The sequence below is a fragment of the Neovison vison genome, chromosome 2 (assembly GCF_020171115.1).
Source record: "Neovison vison isolate M4711 chromosome 2, ASM_NN_V1, whole genome shotgun sequence".
Classification (NCBI taxonomy): Eukaryota; Metazoa; Chordata; class Mammalia; order Carnivora; family Mustelidae; genus Neogale; species Neogale vison.
The window spans coordinates 226,436,094-226,456,500 of NC_058092.1; the positions used below are offsets into that span (position 1 = coordinate 226,436,094).

At 37.5% G+C, this 20,407-nt stretch overlaps 1 protein-coding gene across 2 annotated transcripts; it reads left to right on the forward strand.

Annotated features, from left to right (window-relative positions):
• The first annotated feature begins 1,282 nt into the window (after positions 1 to 1,282).
• On the forward strand, positions 1,283 to 20,059 carry LOC122899019 (pancreatic lipase). 2 transcript variants are annotated; one of them, XM_044236676.1, is made up of 13 exons: positions 1,283 to 1,328; positions 2,498 to 2,667; positions 7,618 to 7,740; positions 9,948 to 10,082; positions 10,836 to 10,947; positions 12,135 to 12,254; positions 12,366 to 12,485; positions 13,001 to 13,119; positions 15,446 to 15,575; positions 17,947 to 18,055; positions 18,617 to 18,779; positions 19,927 to 19,931; positions 19,996 to 20,059. In XM_044236676.1, exons 1-13 carry the CDS (start codon positions 1,283 to 1,285, stop codon positions 20,057 to 20,059), a joined length of 1,416 nt encoding a protein of 471 aa, XP_044092611.1. The 2 variants fall into 2 exon arrangements, with proteins under 2 accessions (XP_044092611.1, XP_044092609.1); XM_044236674.1 differs by lacking the exon at positions 19,927 to 19,931 and having other exon boundaries at positions 2,498 to 2,652; positions 18,617 to 18,781.
• Positions 20,060 to 20,407: the final 348 nt, after the last annotated feature.

The window sequence follows — 20,407 nt, forward strand, 5'->3', positions numbered from 1 at the left end:
ACTTAATCAGGGTTAGACAAGAGTCCCTAAGGAAGAGATCAAAAATGCTAAGACAAGAAGGACTCCGTGGGGATTGGCTCGACTCCCATCCATGGAATCCCTTCCTGGTGTGTTCTGTTCTGATTTTTCTGTCCTTCTGCCTTGCCCAACTTCCTTGAACTTTCTCCTTATACACAAATAATTTCATTGCTTTTTTTCCTGTACCTATAAACTTTGTCAGGGAACTGAATTATTCCTTGACCATTTTTGACCTGCAAATATGGCAATTTCATAGGATTCAACTTACATCTCTGACAGTATCAAGCTGAATGGCTCCAATCTCTTAAAATTATGGTATCCCATTACAGTATTTTAAAAATTTATTTTAAGCAATCTATCACCAACTGAAAACATTTCAGTTCTCCTCTATCAAATGCTTCTCTTTCAGAGTATTTTCCCCAAACCATTTTTTTCCAAGTTGAATTTTATTTTTCTCTCCTATTCTTAATCTTATTTGATGGTGAGGTCACCATTTCCACCTCTTTGCTCTTGGAAGGACTCCCAACTCCTTTTGTCAGTTCATTTATTCTTTTCTCCATGGTATTATTGAGAAATAAGCTAGTTCTGTAGGCTATCAAACTAAAATAACAACAACTTTCCTAAAAGGAATGAGCCCTCTTGAAGAATGGCTTCTAATTTCATGCTTTTGAGAGTAAGGCAAGGTGATGTGAAAACTGTTGAAGCTGGTAAGCTTTTAGTATTTGTTTTCAAGACTGTTGTTATCAAATCTGTGAAAACAATTTAGTTTCATACATATCCACACAGCAGCACAGAGAATTGTAAACGTAAAATTAAAAAAAGGTGGTGGGGGGAGCAGCAGACTAGAATCCTTCACTACAATGAAATTATGGTGATTCTAAGCATTATGTAATCTCATTGGAAGAGAACAGTCTGTATGAACCCTTTTCTCAACTTCCCACAAGGAAACTTGACCTACTCTATCAATCTTGGTTTATTTATGATTAAAATTATAAATGCACACTTGGAACGTCCTCTGTTTTCATGCCACTTTTCCATGGAACTTCTCAAACAGATAAGATTTGCTTATAAAAGGACCTGCAAGGTGCTATCTGGTTGTGTGTGGAACCTGACGGAACTGCCACGGTGAGTCAGGAACGTGCTTCCCAAGCCTCGTTTACTAGAATTTACCAATTTTCCTCCAGAGCTCTAACTGAACTTGAATTATGCTAATGTTTTAAAAACTTATTTAGCCACACTCAATCATATTTTTTACTTTATTTAGATGCTGCTAATCTGGACACTATCACTGCTGCTGGGAGCAGTAGTAGGTAAGAAAAGATATTTATGTAGTGCTGTAAGTGATTTCCTGCTTCACACCTTCCAGAAAATTTGTGATGCCTGAACTCAAGCCACTATGGCATAAGGAGTAGAACAAAAAAGATACATGATTAAGAGTACAAGCTCTTGAGTACGGTTGCTAGATAAAATCCAAGATAGCTAAATTTGAACTTCAGATAAATATTTCAGATAATCAATGAATATGTGACACAAAGTTATACTAAAATGTATTCATTGTGTATCTGAAACTCACAGGTGACTTTTATTTTCATTTGCTAATCTAGCAACCCTGGCTTGGAATCAAGGGTGGAAGTTGAGCCGTTTCTACTGGCCACAGGTGTATTAACCTGAGCAAAACTCTTACCTTCTCTGTGCTTCACTATCCTCATCTGTGAAATGGGCATATAATACCTACGCCAACACAGGACAGTTGTGAGACTTACATAAGTCCTGTAAATTGTCTTACCTGGCCCCTGGCACGTAGTGACATTTTGAGAATGTTGCCCCCACAACAGCTACTGCTCCTACACCTACTATAAATCTAGACTTTATCCTCCTGGATATCTCTTCCTTTGTGTTGTTCTTTTATGAGTTAACATCCAAGCACAGAGTTGTGTCAAACCAAAAATCTGTTTGATTTTTAATGAGCTGCTTCTTCATCATGGGAATCTAGAATGCTCCTCAAACATAGGTCAGAGACCTAAATTCTCAGTGAGGTAGAGATATAAAGTTTTGGCATTTGCATGAAACTTTAGCTTTCTACCCAAAGCCCAACACAACAGAAGATGGCTATAAAGAACTGAAAACCTCAACCCTCTCTATGAAGGCTTGGAGACACAAGGTTGCTCTTTTCTTGGGCACCGGTGGCCCAAGGAAGACATCCGCATTGAGAAGCAAAACTGGGTCCCAGCACGGGACTGAACAGAGACGCGAGGAGAGTCGGGTGGTGGTACATTGTAGAAATGAGGGACAGAAGCCTATCTTCAGCTGGGATGCTGAAGCTATTTTGTGAGTACATTGATAGGAAGATGTCTGGGGATGCAGAGGAAGCAAAGAGCCCACAAAATGTAATTTAACTCATATTTTGGCAGAGAGACCATTAAAAAAAAGAGAATTCTGATTAAACTAACATCCTTGAAATGCTTTTGGGTGATTACAGGAAAAGAAGTCTGCTTCCCAAGACTTGGCTGCTTTAGTGATGACGCCCCATGGGCAGGAATTGTGGAAAGACCCCTCAAAATACTGCCTTGGGCTCCAAAAGATGTCAATACTCGCTTCCTCCTGTATACTAATGAGAACCCGAATAACTTTCAAGTAAGAGAACTCACTGTTTTCAGAACTAAGTCCTATCCATTTTATGTAATAAGAATACTAAATTTTTAAGTTTTCCAAAGAAACAAATTAGTGGAATTTGCATCTTTGTAGACTTTTGGGGCAGTGAGGTTAAGTATTATTTTACGTAACTGTATAAAAGGTCCATTAACTTGATTAATGGATTAACTTAATTATTCTCTTTGTTTTAATTTAGATTCACTTTATTTTCTTTTTCTTTAAGATTTTATTTATTTATTTGGCAGACCACAAGTAGGCAGAGAGGCAGACAGAGAGAGAGGAGGAAGCAGGCTCCCCGCTGAGCAGAGAGCCCGATGCGGGGCTCCATCCCAGGACCCTGAGATCATGACCTGAGCTGAAGGCAGAGGCTTAACCCACTGAGCCACCCAGGCACCCCCACTTTATTTTCTATTAAAGAATGATTGATATGCAATATGGCATTAGTTTCAGGTGTACAACATAGTGATTCGTTATATAAAACCATTATGAAATGATCATCATAATAAGTCTAGTTACCATGTCACCATACAAAGTTGTTACAATATTTTTGGCTATATTCTCTATGCTGTACATTACATCTTCTTGTCTTATTTATTTTACAACTGGAAGGTTGTACCTCTTAATCCCCTTTACCTAGTTCATCCATCCCCCCACCTCCATCCCTGCTGGCTACCATTTCAATTTACTCCCTGTATCTATGAGTCTTGTTTTGTTTTGCTTATTCATTTGTTTTGTTTTTTTAGATTTGTTTTTTTAAGTAAAATCATATGGTACTTGTCCTATCTAACTTATTTCACTTAGCATAATACTCTCTAAGTCCATCCACGTTGTCATGAATGGCAAGATTTCATTCTTCTTATGGTTGAGTAATATTGCTATATATCTATATATAGATATATATAATATTATATGTTACATATAATAATATATATTATATATCTTCTTTATTCACTCATCTATCAGTGAACATTTAGGTTGCCTGCTTATCTTGGTTGTTGTAAATAATACTGCAGTGAACATAGGGGTGCAAATTTCTATTCAAATTAGTGTTTTCATTTTTTTCAGATAAAAACCTAGAAGTGGAATTGCTGGATCATATGGTAGTTCTATTTTTAATTTTTTGAGGAACATCCATTCCATTTATTATTGGTAACTGCACCAATTTACATTCCCACCAACAGTGCATGAGGGTTCCCCTTTTCCACATGCTCACCAACACTTGTTAATTCTTGTCTTTTTAATAATAGCCATTCTGACAAGTGTGATGTGATATCTTACTATGGTTTTGATTTGTATTTCCCTGGTGATGAGTGATGTTGAGTGTCTTTTCATGTCCCTTTTGGCATCTGTATATCTTTTTTGGAAAAACATCTATCTCGATTCTCCACCCATTATTTTATCCGACTATTTTTTTTTCTGATATTGAGTTGTATGTGTTCTTTATATAACTTGGGTGTTAACCCCTTAATAAATATACCATTGGCAAATATCTTCTGCCATTCAGTAGATTGTCTTTCATTTTTGTTGATGGTTTCTTTTGCTGTACAAAGGCTTTTTCATTTTATGTAGTCCCATTTGTTTACCTTTTCTTTTGTTGTTCTTGTCTAAAAATATTGCTAAGCAAAAATATTGCTAAGGCCAATGTCAAAGAAATTACAGACTATGTTTTCTTCTAGGAATTCTATGGTTTCAGGTCTTACATTTTGTCTTTACTCTGTTTTGAGTTTATTTTTTTATATGGTGCAAGAGTGGGTTCCAGTTTCATTCTTTTGTTTATGTCTGTCCAACACCATTTACTGAAGAGCCTATCTTGGTCCCACTGTATATTCTTGCCTCTCTTATTGTACACTAGTTAACCATATAAGTGCGGGGTTATTTCTGTGCTATTTTGTTCCCTTGATCTATGTTTCTGTATTTGTGCCTGTGCTTTATTGTTTTGATTACTATAGCTTTGTACTATTATTTAAAATTGAGAGTTTTGTTTTTCTTTTTCAAGATTGTTTTGGCTACTCAGGGTCTTTGGTGGTTCCCTATAAATTTTAGCATTATTGTTCTAGTTCTATGAAAAGTGTCATTGATGTTTTTATAGGGATTGCTTTGAATTTGAATTTGTGTGGCATTGAACTGCTTTGGGTAGTATGAACATTTTAACATTAATTCTTCTAGTCAATGAGCAAGGTAATCTTTTCATTTATTTGCATTGCCTTCACCTTCTTTCATCAGTGTCATAGTTTCCAGAAGATAGGTCTTTCACTTTCTTGGTTAAATTTATTCCTAGGTATTTTATTCTTTTTGCTGCAATTATGAATGAGATTGTACTCTTAATGTCTCTTTCTGATAGTTCATTATTATGTATAGAAATGCTACAAATTTCTGTATATTGATTTTGTATCCTGCGACTTATTGAATTCATTTTTTAGTTCTAATAGTTTCTTGGTGGAGGCTTTAGGGTTTTCAATATATAGTATACTGTCCTATGCAAATCCTGACAGCTTTACTTCTTTTCCAGTTTGGATGATTTTATTTCTTTTTCTTGCCCAGCTGCTGAAGCCAGGATTTACAATACTATGCTGAATAAAAGTGGCAAGAGTGGGCATCCTTATTTTGTTCCTGATTTTAGAAAAAGAAAAGCCTTCAGCTTTCACTATTGAGTATGCTGTTAACTGTGGGTTTGTCATATATGTCTTTTATTAGTTGAGTTATATATCCTCTATGCCCAATTTATTGAGGTTTTATCATAAATGAATGTTGAATTTTGTCAAATGCTTTTTCTGTATCCATTGAGATGATTGTATGATTTTTATTCTTTGTTTTGTTAATGCACTGTATCACTGTGGTTGATATGTAGTTATTGAGCCGTCCTTGCATCACTGAAATAAATCCCACCTGATCATGATAAATGATCCTTTTAATGCATTTTTGAATTTAGTTTGCTGCTATTTTGTTGAAGGTGTTTACATCTATGTTTATCAGGAATATTGGTCTGAGTTTGTTTGTTTGTTTGTTTTATAGTGTTTGTCTGGTTTTGGTATTAGATTAATGCTAACCCTGTAGAATGAGTTTAGAGACATTCTTTCCTCTTCAGTATTTTGGAATTGTTTAAGAAAGATAGGTTTTAGGATTTCTTTAAATGTTTGGTATAATTCACCTGTGACTCTGTCTAGTCCTGGACTTTTGTTTGCTGAGAGTATAATTACTGATTTGATCTCCTTACTAGTAATTGGTCTGTTCAGATTTTATATTTCTTTCTGATTTAGTCTTGAAAGATCATCTATTTCTAGGACTTTGTCCATTTTTTTCTAGGTTGTCCAACTTGTTGTCATATCACAGTTAGTAGTAGTCTCCTATAATCCTTTGTATTTCTGTAGTATAAGCTGTAACTTCTTTTTCACTTCTCATTTTATTTATTGTCCCTCTCTGTTTTTTTCCTTAATGAGTCTGGCTAAAGGTTCATCAATTTTGTTTACACTTCAGAGAAATAGTTCTTAGTTTTATCAATCTTTTCTATAGTTTTTTAAGTCTCTATTGCATTTATTTCCACTCTGATATTTATTATTTCCTTCCTTCTATTAATTTTGGGTTTTATTTGTTCTTATTTTTTTAGTTCCTTTAGGTATGAGCTTAGGTTGTTTATTTGAGCCTTTTCTTATTTCTTGATGTGGGCCTGTATCACTATAAACTCCCCTCTTAGAACGGCTTTTGCTGAGTCCCATAGATTTTTGAACATTGCATTTACATTTTTATTTATCTCAAGATATTGATTTAACTAGATCTTCAATTTCTTCCTTGACCCATTGGTTGTTTAATAGCATGTAGTTTAGTCTCCACCTGTTTGTATTTTTTTCCACTTTTCTTCTTATAGTTGATTTCTAGCTTCATACCAGTGTTGTCATAAAATATGTTTGATATGATTTCAATCTTCTTAAATCTATTGAAGCTTGTTTTGTGGCCCAACATTTGACTTATTCTGGAGAATGTCCTCATGTACTTGAGAAGAATGTGTATTCTGCTGTTTGGGGATAGAATGTTCTGTGAATATATGTTAGTCCATCTGTTCTAAGGTGTCATTTAAAATCACTTTTTCTTTATTGATTTTCTGTTGGGAGATCTATACATTGATGTAAACACAGTGTTAAATCCCCCTGCTATTATTGTATTACTATCAATTTCTCCCTTTGCGTCCATTAATATTTGCTTTATGTTATTAGGTGTTTCTATGTTAAGTGCAGAAATTTTTACAAGTGTTGTATCTTCTTATTGGATAAATCCCTTTATCTTTACATAAATTCCTTATTTGTTTCTTATTATAGCCTTTGTTTTAAAGTCTATTTTGTCTGATACAAGTATTGCTACTCCAGCTTTCTTTTTGTTTCCATTTACTTAGAATACCTTTTTTCATCCCCTCATTTTTAGTCTGCATGTGTCTTTAGATCTAAAATGATCCAGTAGACAGCCTATAAATTGGTCTTGTTTTTTTAATCCATTCAACCACCCTTTGTCTTGACTGGAACTTGATATCATTTTTATCCTACCTCTATGTCACCATGTAATAAACACTCTGAATATAGTTATATATAATATATATATACATATGTATAAACTCTCCCAATATTATATATAATCTCCCAACATTATATATGTGTGTGTATGGGTGTATAAAATTGTACACACACATACACACACACGAAGCCTTCTGTTGTCTGTAAACAAAACCCCTACATCAATATTATAGCAGACATTTATTCTGAGTAGAACAACTGCAAAAATGTTATGATGTCTGGAACTTGGTGATTGCAAATAGCCTGCCTGCCTGTAATAGGAGAATCCTTATTCACAAGGATCTCAAGTCTTGATGGTGTTCTCCTACGTGCTGTCTTCCTCCATGTACAAATGGTTCTATTGGACATATAAGAAACTGAACATTAAACACTTTTCTTCCCTAAATAGGAACTTGCTGCAGATCCATCAACTATCACAAACTCCAACTTCAAAACAGATAGAAAAACCCGCTTTATTATTCACGGATTCATAGACAAGGGAGAAGAAAACTGGTTATCCAATCTATGCAAGGTGAGACATGATAATCAATTAAGGGAAGGTTGTTCCCAGAATGATGATTAACAATGGGGAAGGCACAGGTTGCAACCAATCAGGACAAATACCAACCACTTTGGCATCAGGGAATCATCTGACTCTCCTGAGGGTTCAAGGGGAGGTACAAGGGGTGGTAGGGTGTAGAGGGTACCAGGGACAGTCAGGGCAGCAAGGTTGGCAAGCATTTGGTGGCTCTAGGTAGTGGTTATTTAATAACTAATACTGAGATATTTCAAAACTTTAGCAACAGATGTTGCCCTACTGATGCAATATTAGTTGTGTTTTCAATAACTTTAATTTTTTCAGTAGGTTTTCATTTCTATATGAAGAACTAAGATAACTTATTTTGCCCAAACTAATTGTTTTCCTTTGATTTTCACTTGCTACTCTTTGATCTCCGATGGTAGCAATAACTGGGAAAACTGTGTAGGTTTTCATTTTCGGCTTCTGTTGTTTCAACCATAGTGATCCAATTTTCTTTAATTTGCCTTTGGCCGTGTGCCCCATGATAATGAAGAACTAAAAGATAGAAAATCAAATAGAACATATTTTTCCTAGCAACTGCCAGTGCTTGAGGAACATTATTCTTGATTCATCTATTCAACAAGCATTAGTGGCCAGCATGGAGCACAGGTGCAGTCATTTCTTCCAAGGTCCAAAAAACAAGACACAATGGTCCTCCTAAACACTTTTAATTTCAGACCTGTCTATGACTTGAGCCAAAGGCTGGATTGAATCAACTCTAGAGAACTATCCACCAATCCTGAAGACAGACAAAATAAACGGGCTTTACTTCACAAGTTTGAAAATAATCAGCAAAACCCTAATTTGTCTTCAAAAATAATTTAAGCTGATGATTGTTAGGGGGAGGGTAGAAATCAATTTTTATACAATGAAGGAAAAAGACAAAGGGATTCTTAGCTCAAAGGGAATGTAAATTTTTTTAGATAAGTGTATCTAAAAATTTTTAGGTATGTGTACACAATCTTCGCAGGCCCTCTGCGAAGCAGCTACATGGTTGCTTTATGGTAAAAACAAACAAACAAAAAAAACCCAAAAATGGATTACCCTAGAAGGTCAAAGGTCCTAGACTCTAGTTCTGACTCTATCCTTGGCCAACCATGACATTAGCAAATCATTTTCCCTCTTTGGAGATTTCTATCTATAAAATAAAAGAATTGGAAGTGATTTCTAAGATTGCTTCATCCTCCTGAAAGTCTTGGGGAAAAGGTGGGGATATGTATAACCATACACATACCCAAACAAACAAAATTCCTCTCAGATCTAATATTCATGAAACTATCATTGACCTGCATCAACAAAGCTTCCAGTATATATCTAGTGGGTTATGCTTTTATGTGAAGTAATTCATCAGTAATATAAAATAAAATATTTTCATCCAAAAACTTTGATTATTCTTTCCATCATGGAAAAGCTTACCCATTTATGTTCAGTATATTTATTTATTTATTTATTTTTAAAGATTTTATTTATTAATTTGACAGAGAGAAATCACAAGTAGACAGAGAGGCAGGCAGAGAGAGAGGGAGGGAAGCAGGCTCCCTGCCGAGCAGAGAGCCCGATGCGGAACTCGATCCCAGGACCCTGAGATCATGACCTGAGCCGAAGGCAGCGGCTTAACCCACTGAACCACCCAGGCGCCCTGTTCAGTATATTTATTTAAGGGAGCCCTAACATAGCCTTTCATTTATTCATTCATCCAGTAAATATTTATTGAACACCTACTATGTACCAGGAACTATTTGAGGCACTGAGGATACAGCAGTGAACAAAACATTCCTGGGATGCCTTCTAGTAAGGGACAATGTCCTGGGATGCATTCTAGTAAGGACAATATAGGCTTATGACATTTATGATGCTCTGATGAGACAATCCACTGTACCCCACTTTATACGTTTCTCCCTGCAACAAATGTCTATGCATCTGTTACAGTAGATAGCCCAAGAATCCAGTTCCTGCTATGGCCAGACCCTCAATTTGGAGCCAATGTTAAACTTCAAAAGGAATTTCATATCTCTAGTTTTGTTCATTGTTGTGGGGTTAAAAATAAGCTTGATGATGTATAAGTCATAGAGGAAATTTACCCTCATTCTCAAATGTGTTAATTATTAATTTATAAATATCCTGAATTCTTTACCTTTTTATTGTGTCTGTTCCATCAGAACCTGTTCAAAGTGGAAAGTTTGAACTGCATCTGTGTAGACTGGAAAAGTGGCTCCCGCACTGGTTACACGCAGGCCTCCCAGAACATCCGGATTGTGGGGGCAGAAGTGGCTTATTTTGTTGAAGTTCTTCAGGTAACTCCCTCTAGGTTGTATAAAATTCCATGCACATTGCTCTCCAGATTCTCTGTAAAATGTTTTTTAAAAATTGCTGTTGGCATGATAATTACTAAAGACATTCCTCTACTGAGATTTGACTTTCCCTGTGGTTGAAAAGAAAAATGCAAAATCAATCCATCAATCTAGATTTGAGCTTCATCAATATTCCTCTTAAAATAAAAAAAAACAAAACTAGTTTTTTTTTTTTTAAGTGATGTTACTCAAGCAGTTGGGTAGGTTGCTGCTACTGAATCCCATCAGTATTCCTTTCATTTTACTGTTTATTAAACCAAGTAGGTGTGATAATGTTAACTTCAAGATGAAACTACCTTGGTTTTGGTTATGTTTTTAATTTTTTTAACAGAGCACAATGACACCAAACTAATCTACTTTGGTAACTAAAACCTTAAAAAAAATGTTAAACAGGAATATCCTTAAGTAATTGTTTTATTATTTGCTAACTCATATATTTGCTTTACCACTTCTGGGTAACGATTCCTCATACCCAGCAAGGGTTCCTCTACATAGTAAAACAACAAAAAAGAGCCCAGATTCCACCAGCTTAAACATTAGATCATTGCCATTTTCCATGACTACTAAAAAAAAGTCACGAAAATCAGTTGCTTTGAAGGGGTTGCATGTTTTCATGTTTTGCAAGGATCCCCTTCTGTGGCCATCTTGAAGTTTGCAGTATTAGGAAATATTCTGAAGAAATTTTCTTTCCAACAGTCAGCGTTTGGGTACTCACCTTCCAATGTCCACATCATTGGCCACAGCCTAGGCTCTCATGCAGCTGGAGAGGCGGGAAGGAGGACCAACGGGACTGTTGGACGAATCACAGGTAGGTCAAAACAGTAAATACTGAAAAATTGGACTCAGTGTAGCCTATATGAGGTCCAAATGGATGGAAATTTGGCGTTTTCTGAATTGGGCCACACGATCAGCAATTAGTCTGTACTGAGGCCTTGTGATTTTTTGTTGATATTGATCTTTGGCCTACAGAGCCTTATTTAACATATATATATCTATATAGTATATGACTAAAATTTTAATTAAGAACATCAGGAGGTCTATTTTTCTATTGTCAGGCATTCACAAAGGACAAGTTTCATAAATAGAATAAATAGCATAAATAATAGAATAAATAATAAAAAGAATTAAACCCAAGAAGCTCAAAAATGCATAATTACTTACATTCTGCTTCAGTAGCAATTGATAATTATCCCAGGCCTCATTGAACACAAGCCAAGAGTGGCAGGGGACAGGTGATCAGGATGGGCTAACCAATTCTGCATGCTCTCATTAGATAAAAAATAGTATCTCACAAATCTCAGACTGGTTGCACTTGGCCAGTGGGATCACATGGTATATACCCAGGCCCTAAAACAACCTTGCAACCATATAGGAAAGACTTTGCTATCCTGGATCTGTGAGGGGACCACTTTAGGGAGCACCCACTTTCCTCTTCCATCATCCCACTCTGTCTCTGACCTTCTGACTCTTTTTGATTTTGGATAAATTGGTGACATTTGGATTGATGGGGGTGTTTAGATGTCTATCATTAGTTTGCTGGAGACAACATTCTTTCTCATAATTCATAAATGTTTACAAGAGCCTGCTCAGCAAGGCCCTCTGTGAAGCTGTGGTCTTGGTGACCATGAATACCAAAGTCTTGCCCTCGCAGGATTTTGCAGTAGAATAGGGACTCCTTTAACCTGACCAGCTTTTAGGAGTCTCCCAGAACCTATCTCTTTCCTTGTAACTGCTCTTAGTAGCTGGGGTTGTCCCAGGGACTAAGCATCCATAAGTAGAGCCAAATCCCATGGATTGAGGAAAATTCACTATCATGCAAATAGAAAATTAGACAGAGAAAGTGTAAGAAAATGATAAGATCAGGAAGAACTAGCTTATATCATTCCAGGCTTAAGTCATGGCTCCCGCCAATGCTTGCACTTGAGTGGGTAATTAATGACGAAAGCTCAATGTGGGTGTACACTGATATTAACACACACATTCTATTTACCTTAGGGTTGGACCCAGCTGAGCCTTGCTTTGAGGGCACGCCTGAACTAGTCCGACTAGACCCCAGTGATGCCCAGTTTGTGGATGTAATTCACACAGATGGTGCCCCTATAATCCCCAACATGGGTGAGTCCTTCAAGTCATCTGCCAGTGTTTCTGAGTCCATATAGTAGAGTGTTCTAAAGTGTTTGAGTCTATACATCAACATCAACTTTCTCATATTTTAATATTCCTTAGGTTTCGGAATGAGTCAAACTGCAGGCCACCTAGATTTCTTTCCAAATGGAGGAAAAGACATGCCCGGATGTCAGAAGAACATTCTCTCTCAGATTGTTGACATAGATGGGATCTGGGAAGGTAAAACCATTACGTGCATGAAGAGATTTTCAAAATTTGTGTTTCACTTTTTACTAAACTTGCTCAATATTTCGGTACAGGTCTCATTTTCTACAACATAGGACTTTTAATCCAAAATATAGGCTTTTCACTGGGGAAAGTGGGCAGGAGGAGACTGTAGAAAGACAATGTATTTGTAGTCAACTTTCCAATTCAGAATTTCCTAATTCAGGGAACGCTTTAGTAAGTTGTCCTTCTATCTATATGGACGAATTTCTTCCTTTTTTGAATGACAAATTTCTTCGTTCTGAAGTTATTTTTCTATTTCATTTAGCTATGGCATTGCTATTAAAATCTTAAATGACATTTAATTTCTAATTACATCACAAATCATAAATATACTTCATGGATGATTCTGTTCTATGACCACCATGAGCTCCCACGAATTAGAAAATTCTATTCAACCACCATGTTCTAATTGTGACATTACCTTGGAAAAATAAAATGTTATTAATGTGTACTGTCTGATTTCAAAGGAACTCGTGACTTTGTGGCCTGTAATCACTTAAGAAGCTACAAATATTACTCTGATAGCATCCTCAACCCTGATGGCTTTGCTGGATTCCCTTGTGCCTCTTACAGCGTTTTCACTGCAGTAAGTAGAAGCCGCCTTGTACCTAAAGAATTTTGTGACCATCGCCTCTCATGACGAGTGTAGTTCACTGTATGTGACATGCATTCAATGAATGCCACTATATGATTGCCACATTATACTTTTAATTATATATATATATTTTTATATTTATTTATTTGTTTATTTGACAGAGAGAGAGATCACAAGTAGGTAGAGAGGCAGAGAGAGGGGGAAAGCAGGCTTCCTGCTGAGCAGAGAGCCCCATGTGGGACTTGATCTCAGGACTCTGAGATCATGACCTGAGCCAAAGGCAGAGGTCTAACCCACTGAGCCACCCAGCTGCCTCTCTATATTTTTATTTTTTAAAGAAATATAGTTGACATATGTATTTATCATAATAGTGATGAGACATTGGAGAACTTTAGAAAAATGGGCTTGTGTACTGAGATGTTCCGTATCTACCTTGTTCTCTATCCCTTCAGTGTGTATCAGGCAAAAATTCAAACTTGTTTTAGAAATAATTATTACTAAAAAAAGTCTATGGACATCTGAGCTATGGCTACAGGATGCTGATAAATATGGAAAACTTGTCTTAAATGCTGACCCTATAAAGCTATATCATTATGTGCTTGTGGATATTTCTGTGCAATCTTATAGTTGTCAAGTTTTTGTTTGTTTGCTTGCTTGTTTTTGAGTTTTCATCTTGTTTGGTATTCGCTAGGTATCTGGATTAGGATCCTTACATGTAATCTTGAAAATGATGTATCTGTTGCCTGTTAATTTTTATTGTTCTTCCTTTCACTATAATTTTTCACAACAAAAATATACAACCTATGTATATTTAATAAAGACAATTTTAAATAACACACCAGGTGAAGTCATAATTATCAAGATGTATAACTTAGTGTCGAAGAGAAAGGACCTAAAAGCTGGTTTCACCATTAATTGGCTGAATGATTTGGACAAAATATTTAACCTCTCTCTAAGGCAGTTTTTTCCATTTCTAAATGTAAATAATAACGGTAGATTCCATTGGTTTTGTGGGAGGACTTAATGAGATATGTTTTAGTTCCTTAGTTCAGAATCTGAACTCTAATAATTGGCATTCAGCACCTGTTGGCTATGTGTGTTGGGAGGATGCATAGTACAGCTGTGCACAAAGAAGATCACCATCCCCTTCCTTTGGTTTAACTTTATTTTTATCGTGTTCCCCAATCTCTAGATAATGGGGAAAATTAACAAAGAAGCTTTAGGTTTTATTCAGTTAAAATTTAGTCTGAGTTCAGTAATATAAACAGTCTTTTTAGGTGATGCTCAGACACTTTTATAAGGAAAAGTTCTCAGTTTTTCATATTTCTCAGCCTTTGGACCCTTTCATCATCTTCTCTCCAAGCTGGTATTGGGCACAGTGGTTATGGTGCTGGTGGCCAGTATGTGTGTAGGGCAGAGGGGAGGACCTGGGGGTCTGCATTATTGATGGATGTGCTGCTGGTGTTTGCAGATAATGTTTAGGAATATCAACTCTTCTGGCTTGGCCATCTTCCTCATAGAGCTCTGGCCATTTCTTCCTGACTGGCTCAGTCTCTCCTTAACTTTTGTTAGATGCAGACCCTGAGACTTGGCCCAGTCCCCATCTGGTTCATTGATCCAAGAGTCTGCCCCTTGCCTCTACTGTGGAGTAGGATTACCTTTCCATAGAAGAAATTGTGATGTTTGCCCTTCCCACTCTGTTTCTCCCTCTTCCTCTCTTCTTCCCATAATTCCTGGCCCAGAAAGAGAACATTTTTCCTAAGTGAGACGTGTATTCTCCACACCCCAACCTCACAGTGAGGACTTAAGGGCCAACTGGGGCATTTTCTGTTCACACTAGGAAAATTCTGAGGTCCGAATCCTTCAGACCTTAATATGCTAAAGTGGGAAATGAAAAATGTGAGAAAAACCTGACTCCTAATGGATACTATTTTGCATATTGGAGCTGATGATCACCCCTTGCTCTTTCTTTTGCAATCTTTCTAAAATAAAGTCTAACTACCTGTAGGCAAATGGATGTCTTGAGCAACATACAGAAGCAAAAGAGAAAAGATTTAAATATATGTATAAGTATATATTTAAATTCCCTTTTATGTATGATTTTTTGTATTTTTGTTAGTATCGTGTTATTTAACAGTCAAATTTGTCATTGTAACTAATGAAACGCATTTTCTACCTTTGCTGAAACACTATGAAAGTTGTCTTTTGCCATCGCGACAGAATTGGCTTTCAAATATTTGAACTGCAACAACAGGTGGAAAAAGATGACACGCTGTTAAAAGAGTGTCCTCATTCATCATTTGTTAATTTCCCCTAGAACAAGTGCTTCCCCTGCCCAAGCGGAGGCTGCCCGCAGATGGGTCATTACGCTGACAGATTTCCTGGAAAAACAAATGGAGTGAACCAGATATTTTATCTAAACACTGGTGATGCCATTAGTTTTGCTCGTAAGTATTATATGTGCCTTAAATTCAACATGCTATGTATTTTACCATGTTCAGTCAAATGTGTGGAACCGTTCTTCAGTACAAAAGTGGTAAATGCTCCTTTCCAACATGGAAAACTTTTCAAAAGCTCTTATGTTCAATGTAACTCTGGCTCATTGGTGTAAAAGAGCAGAATTTGGGAGCCTGAATGAACAATGATAGGAATCTCCCTGAGGGCTAGTGATGATGAACATTTTTTCATGTGTCTGATAGCCATTTGTATGTACCTTACATCAGTTAGAATGGCCAAAATAAACAAAACAGGAAACAACATGTGTTGGAGAGGATGTGGAGAAAGGGGAACCCTCTTACACTGTTGGTCAGAATGCAAGTTGGTGCAGCCTCTTTGCAGAACAGTGTGGAGATTCCTCAAGAAATTAAAAATAGAACTTCCCTATGACCCTGCAATTGAACCCCTGGGTATTTGCCCCAAAGATACAGATGTCATGAAAAGAAGGGCCATCTGTACCCCAATGTTATAGCAGCAATGGCCATGGTCGCCAAACTATGGAAAGAACCAAGATGCCCTTCAACAGACGAATGGATAAGAAAGATGTGGTCCATATACACTATGGAGTATTATGCCTCCATCAGAAAGGATGAATACCCAACTTTTGTAGCAACATGGACGGGACTGGAAGAGATTATGCTGAGTGAAATAAATCAAGCAGAGAGAGTCAATTATCATATGGTTTCACTTATTTGTGGAGCATAACAAATATCATGGAGGACAAGGGGTGTTAGAGAGGAGAAGGGAGTTGGGGTAAATTGGAAGGGGAGGTGAATCATGAGAGACTATGGACTCTGAAAAACAACTGAGGGGTTGGAAGTGGCGGGGGGGTGGGAGGTTGGGGTACCAGGTGGTGGGTATTATAGAGGGCACGGCTTGCATGGAGCACTGGGTGTGGTGAAAAAATAATGAATACTGTTTTTCTGAAAATAAATAAATTAATTAAAAAAAATAAAAATAAAAACCTGGGAGAACAAAGGAAAAAAAAAAAAACAATGTTAGGAAAAGGAATTTCTTCGTGTTTTATTCTGGTGCCAAATTCAGGAGATTACTTTTGCTCCAGACTCTTCCAACTCAGTCAAAGATTTCACAGAAGCAAAATTCTGAGGTTCTGTACAAGCACAAAAGTAATCCGGGAGAGAGATACCAGAGATCGTGGGAATGGTAGGGAGTTGACAGATTTAAGAGATATTTAGGGTGGGAAGCTCCATGGGTGATAGGAATTAGCAGGTACAGGGATGGTGAGACATGTTCCTTCCTGGGTTGCCAAGGAAGAAACTATTTAGACTAAAGCCAGTGGGGTTGGCTGCACTGCAAAAAATAAGCCAAGTTTTATTCCCTCCTCAATTTGGCCCAGGCTAGCTCTAACTAGCATAAGCTGCTAGTTAACTATGGACTAGTACCACAAAATGGTTATCATAACTTAATACCTTTCTGATGGCAAGGTAAAGCTGAATTAATAGATTTTTTTAAAATAAATATAGACCATGTAGACCAAAAAAAAAAAAAATAGGACTCTAAAATGCAATGACCTATGAAAATAGTAAATTGAGCGGTATCTGGGTGGCTCAGTCTGGTAAGCACTTGACTTCGGCTCAGGTCATGATCTCAGGGTCCTGCGATCAAGCCCCACCCACATTGAGCTCCCTGCTCAGTGGGGAATCTGCTTGTCCCCCTGTTCCTCCCCCAACTTGTGCTATTTCTCTCTCTCAAGTAAATAAATAAAATCTTTAAAAAGTAGTGAACTGATGAAAATGTCATACTCTTCCCTCTTCCCACTTTCTTTTATCTTTTCTCTTTTTGGATTTTATTTATTTTATTTTAGAGAGAGAGAGAGTTCACCAGCTGGGGAAAGGCAGAAGGAGAGAGAGAGAGAGAGAGAGAATCCCCAAGGAGACTCCACACAGAGCTCAGAGCCAGACACAGGACTTGATCTCACGACTGTGAGATCATGACCTGAACTGGAACAAGAGCTGGAGGCTTAACTGACTGGGCCACCCTGGTGCTCCCTTCCTACTTTCTTTCAAGATATAGTTCTTATATTATTCAAAATAAATTGTTAAGTTAAGAAACTGAGAACAGAAATATTATGACTTACATATACTACTTGATATCTATGGACTTTGGAAAGATTCTGTGCTCCTGCCTTGGCTTCACACCTGTCTTCTGAACATTTTGGTAAAGGAGATTATTTGATTGGAAGAACAATCAATCCTATATATAAATTATCCAAAATTCAGCAGCAATGGCATCCAAGTAAGCCTGTTTTTAGCATATCTTCTCTACAAACTGACAGTTTGCAAATATTATTCCCCTGTGCAGGATGGAGGTATAAGGTGGCCGTGACATTGTCTGGGAAGAAGGTTACGGGACACGTGCTAGTTTCTTTGTTTGGAAATAAAGGAAATTCTAAACAGTATGAAATTTTCAAGTGAGTAAAATATTATCCTACACTTCTTCAATGTCAGAATCCTTTGCCCACATAATGCAGTTATGAACATATGCATTTATTCATTATATATGGGAATAGAGCACCACCACACGCCATTCCAAGGAAGAGATCATTTTATCCTATACCTTAGTACCTTACAGAATTCTGTTTCTGAATTTTTTCTCTGCTAGTTCCTGAGAAAACCACTGATGTTTGCTTTGATGCATGGCATCTGATTTATAATCAGTAAATAATTTTTCTGCCCACAAAACCATCGGGAAAAGATGACATGGTGATGTCATCCTTCATTAAGTTGTGGGAGGTTTGTGACTAAAACATATTTGAAGTTTTATTAAAGTGAGGATGACTTGAAAGGAATATGAGTTATTGTTGGCAAATGACCTACCACTGAGTTGGCATATGTGTCTGCATTTAATACCTTAGAAGAGCGAATGTACCGTCAATCACCTTACTAGAGATACACTGTAAGCTCACTTTAGAAATATATATGTCTATATTTGTATGTTCATGTATGTTTTCATTAACTTCTCAACTCCCAAGGGGTACTCTCGAGCCAGACAGCACTCACTCCAATGAATTTGACTCTGATGTGGACGTTGGAGATTTGCAGAAGGTTAAATTTGTTTGGTACAACAGGGTGATCAACCCAACTCTACCCAGAGTGGGAGCGTCCAAGATCATGGTGGAAAGAAACGATGGAAAAGTGTAAGTAATAAAAACCCCAAGAGATTTGCAGTCCCGAGTCACCCACACTATTCCCACTGGAAGTCTGCTGTAGGCTCAATCTCCGACAATGGTTCTCCTAAGCCATGGTCACCGTTGCTTCCTAGTACCTTCTGTTTCTTTAGGAAAGAGAGCAGAATTTTCAGGGAAGAACTTTGAGGGATTTGTAGATACGAATGTGTCATTTGATGCAAGTAAAGTGTTAAACTGAGAATCTGGCTTCATGACCCTGAAATGGAAAGAGGGATTTCATTTAGCAACTGAGCCTTGTGTCATAGGTCTGACAGCAGGTCACTGGCTGCCTGCGGGGAGGGGAAATGGGCAGGGTCAAGAAGGAGAGATTACAAAGGAACAGAAGAGCAATTTGGGGTAATGGATATACCCTCTTGATGGTGGTGACGGGATGAGAGTACTATTTTCTTGTCTCCATTAAAGATAATTAAATGAAAGCTCGGTACCATAATTCGTAGGCAGGAAATTTGACTTCAGCAAGTTCTTAACTACCACAAAACAAATTCAGTTCACCTTTATTCATATACGGATCTTGTGTGCCCTTCCTTTCTCATGTCCTTTATCCCTAGTAGTGTTTAACCTTTAATTTTCTATCTGCGAGTCTGCTGGCCATCGGACCACAGGGAGGGAAATGAAGATAAAAAGAAGAGAGCGCCTTCTGAGTACCTTTTATGTACCAGGCCCTTTGCACATGCTTATGTATGTCATTGAAGAAAATGAGCTCCTAGGCAAACTAAGTTTTGTTCAGTCTTAGTGAGTAATGCTAGTCATTTCAATTTGGTTATTGAATTAAGTAAGAATGCCTAGTGAAGGTAACACCAGGACCTCAGAAATTTCCCTTGGGCTGATTTTTTATTATGCCACTGACCCTGCCCTTCCTAGGTTGCACTGATTGACAATAGCCAAATGTTTAGTGGGTGCTTTAGGATATGGCAAATGAACACTCCCTGTTCTTGGGGAGGTCCAATGACACTTCCTCTCGGCTCTTGCGCAGCTATGAAAGAACACTGGAAAGGAAAACGCAGTCCTTTATACAGAAGAGGTCTGTGTTCCCTTGGCCAGTGTCTGGTCTCAGGCACAGGGAGTGGTTCTTGCTCAGACTGGGGAGATGAGAGACTGTGTTACGCTCAACACACCAGCGGTCCACCAGGAAAAGCTGACTTTCTGTTGTTTTCTCTCTGCAGGTTCAACTTCTGTAGTCAAGAAACAGTGAGGGAAGATATTCTGCTCACTCTTACCCCGTGTTAAGAGTCACGGACATGTGACCACCGCATATGTTACTGTTAATAAAATCTATTGGTGAAGCAATACATCTCTTCGTTATCATGTTCTTTTTTCGCATGGCTCTTTTGGATAATGCAATTAAAATCTGAGATTTGGGGCGCCTGGATGGCACAGTCAGTTAAGCACTTGCCTTCGGCTCAGGTCATGATCGGTCGAGGCCCGTATTGGGTTCCTTGCTCAGCAGGGAGCCTGTTTCTCCCTCTCCCTCTGCCTGCTGCTTTGCCCCCTTGTGATCTCTATCTTGCTGTCAAATAAATAAATAACATCTTTAAAAAAAATCCAAAATTTGGAGTTGGTCTGAAGAACCACAAA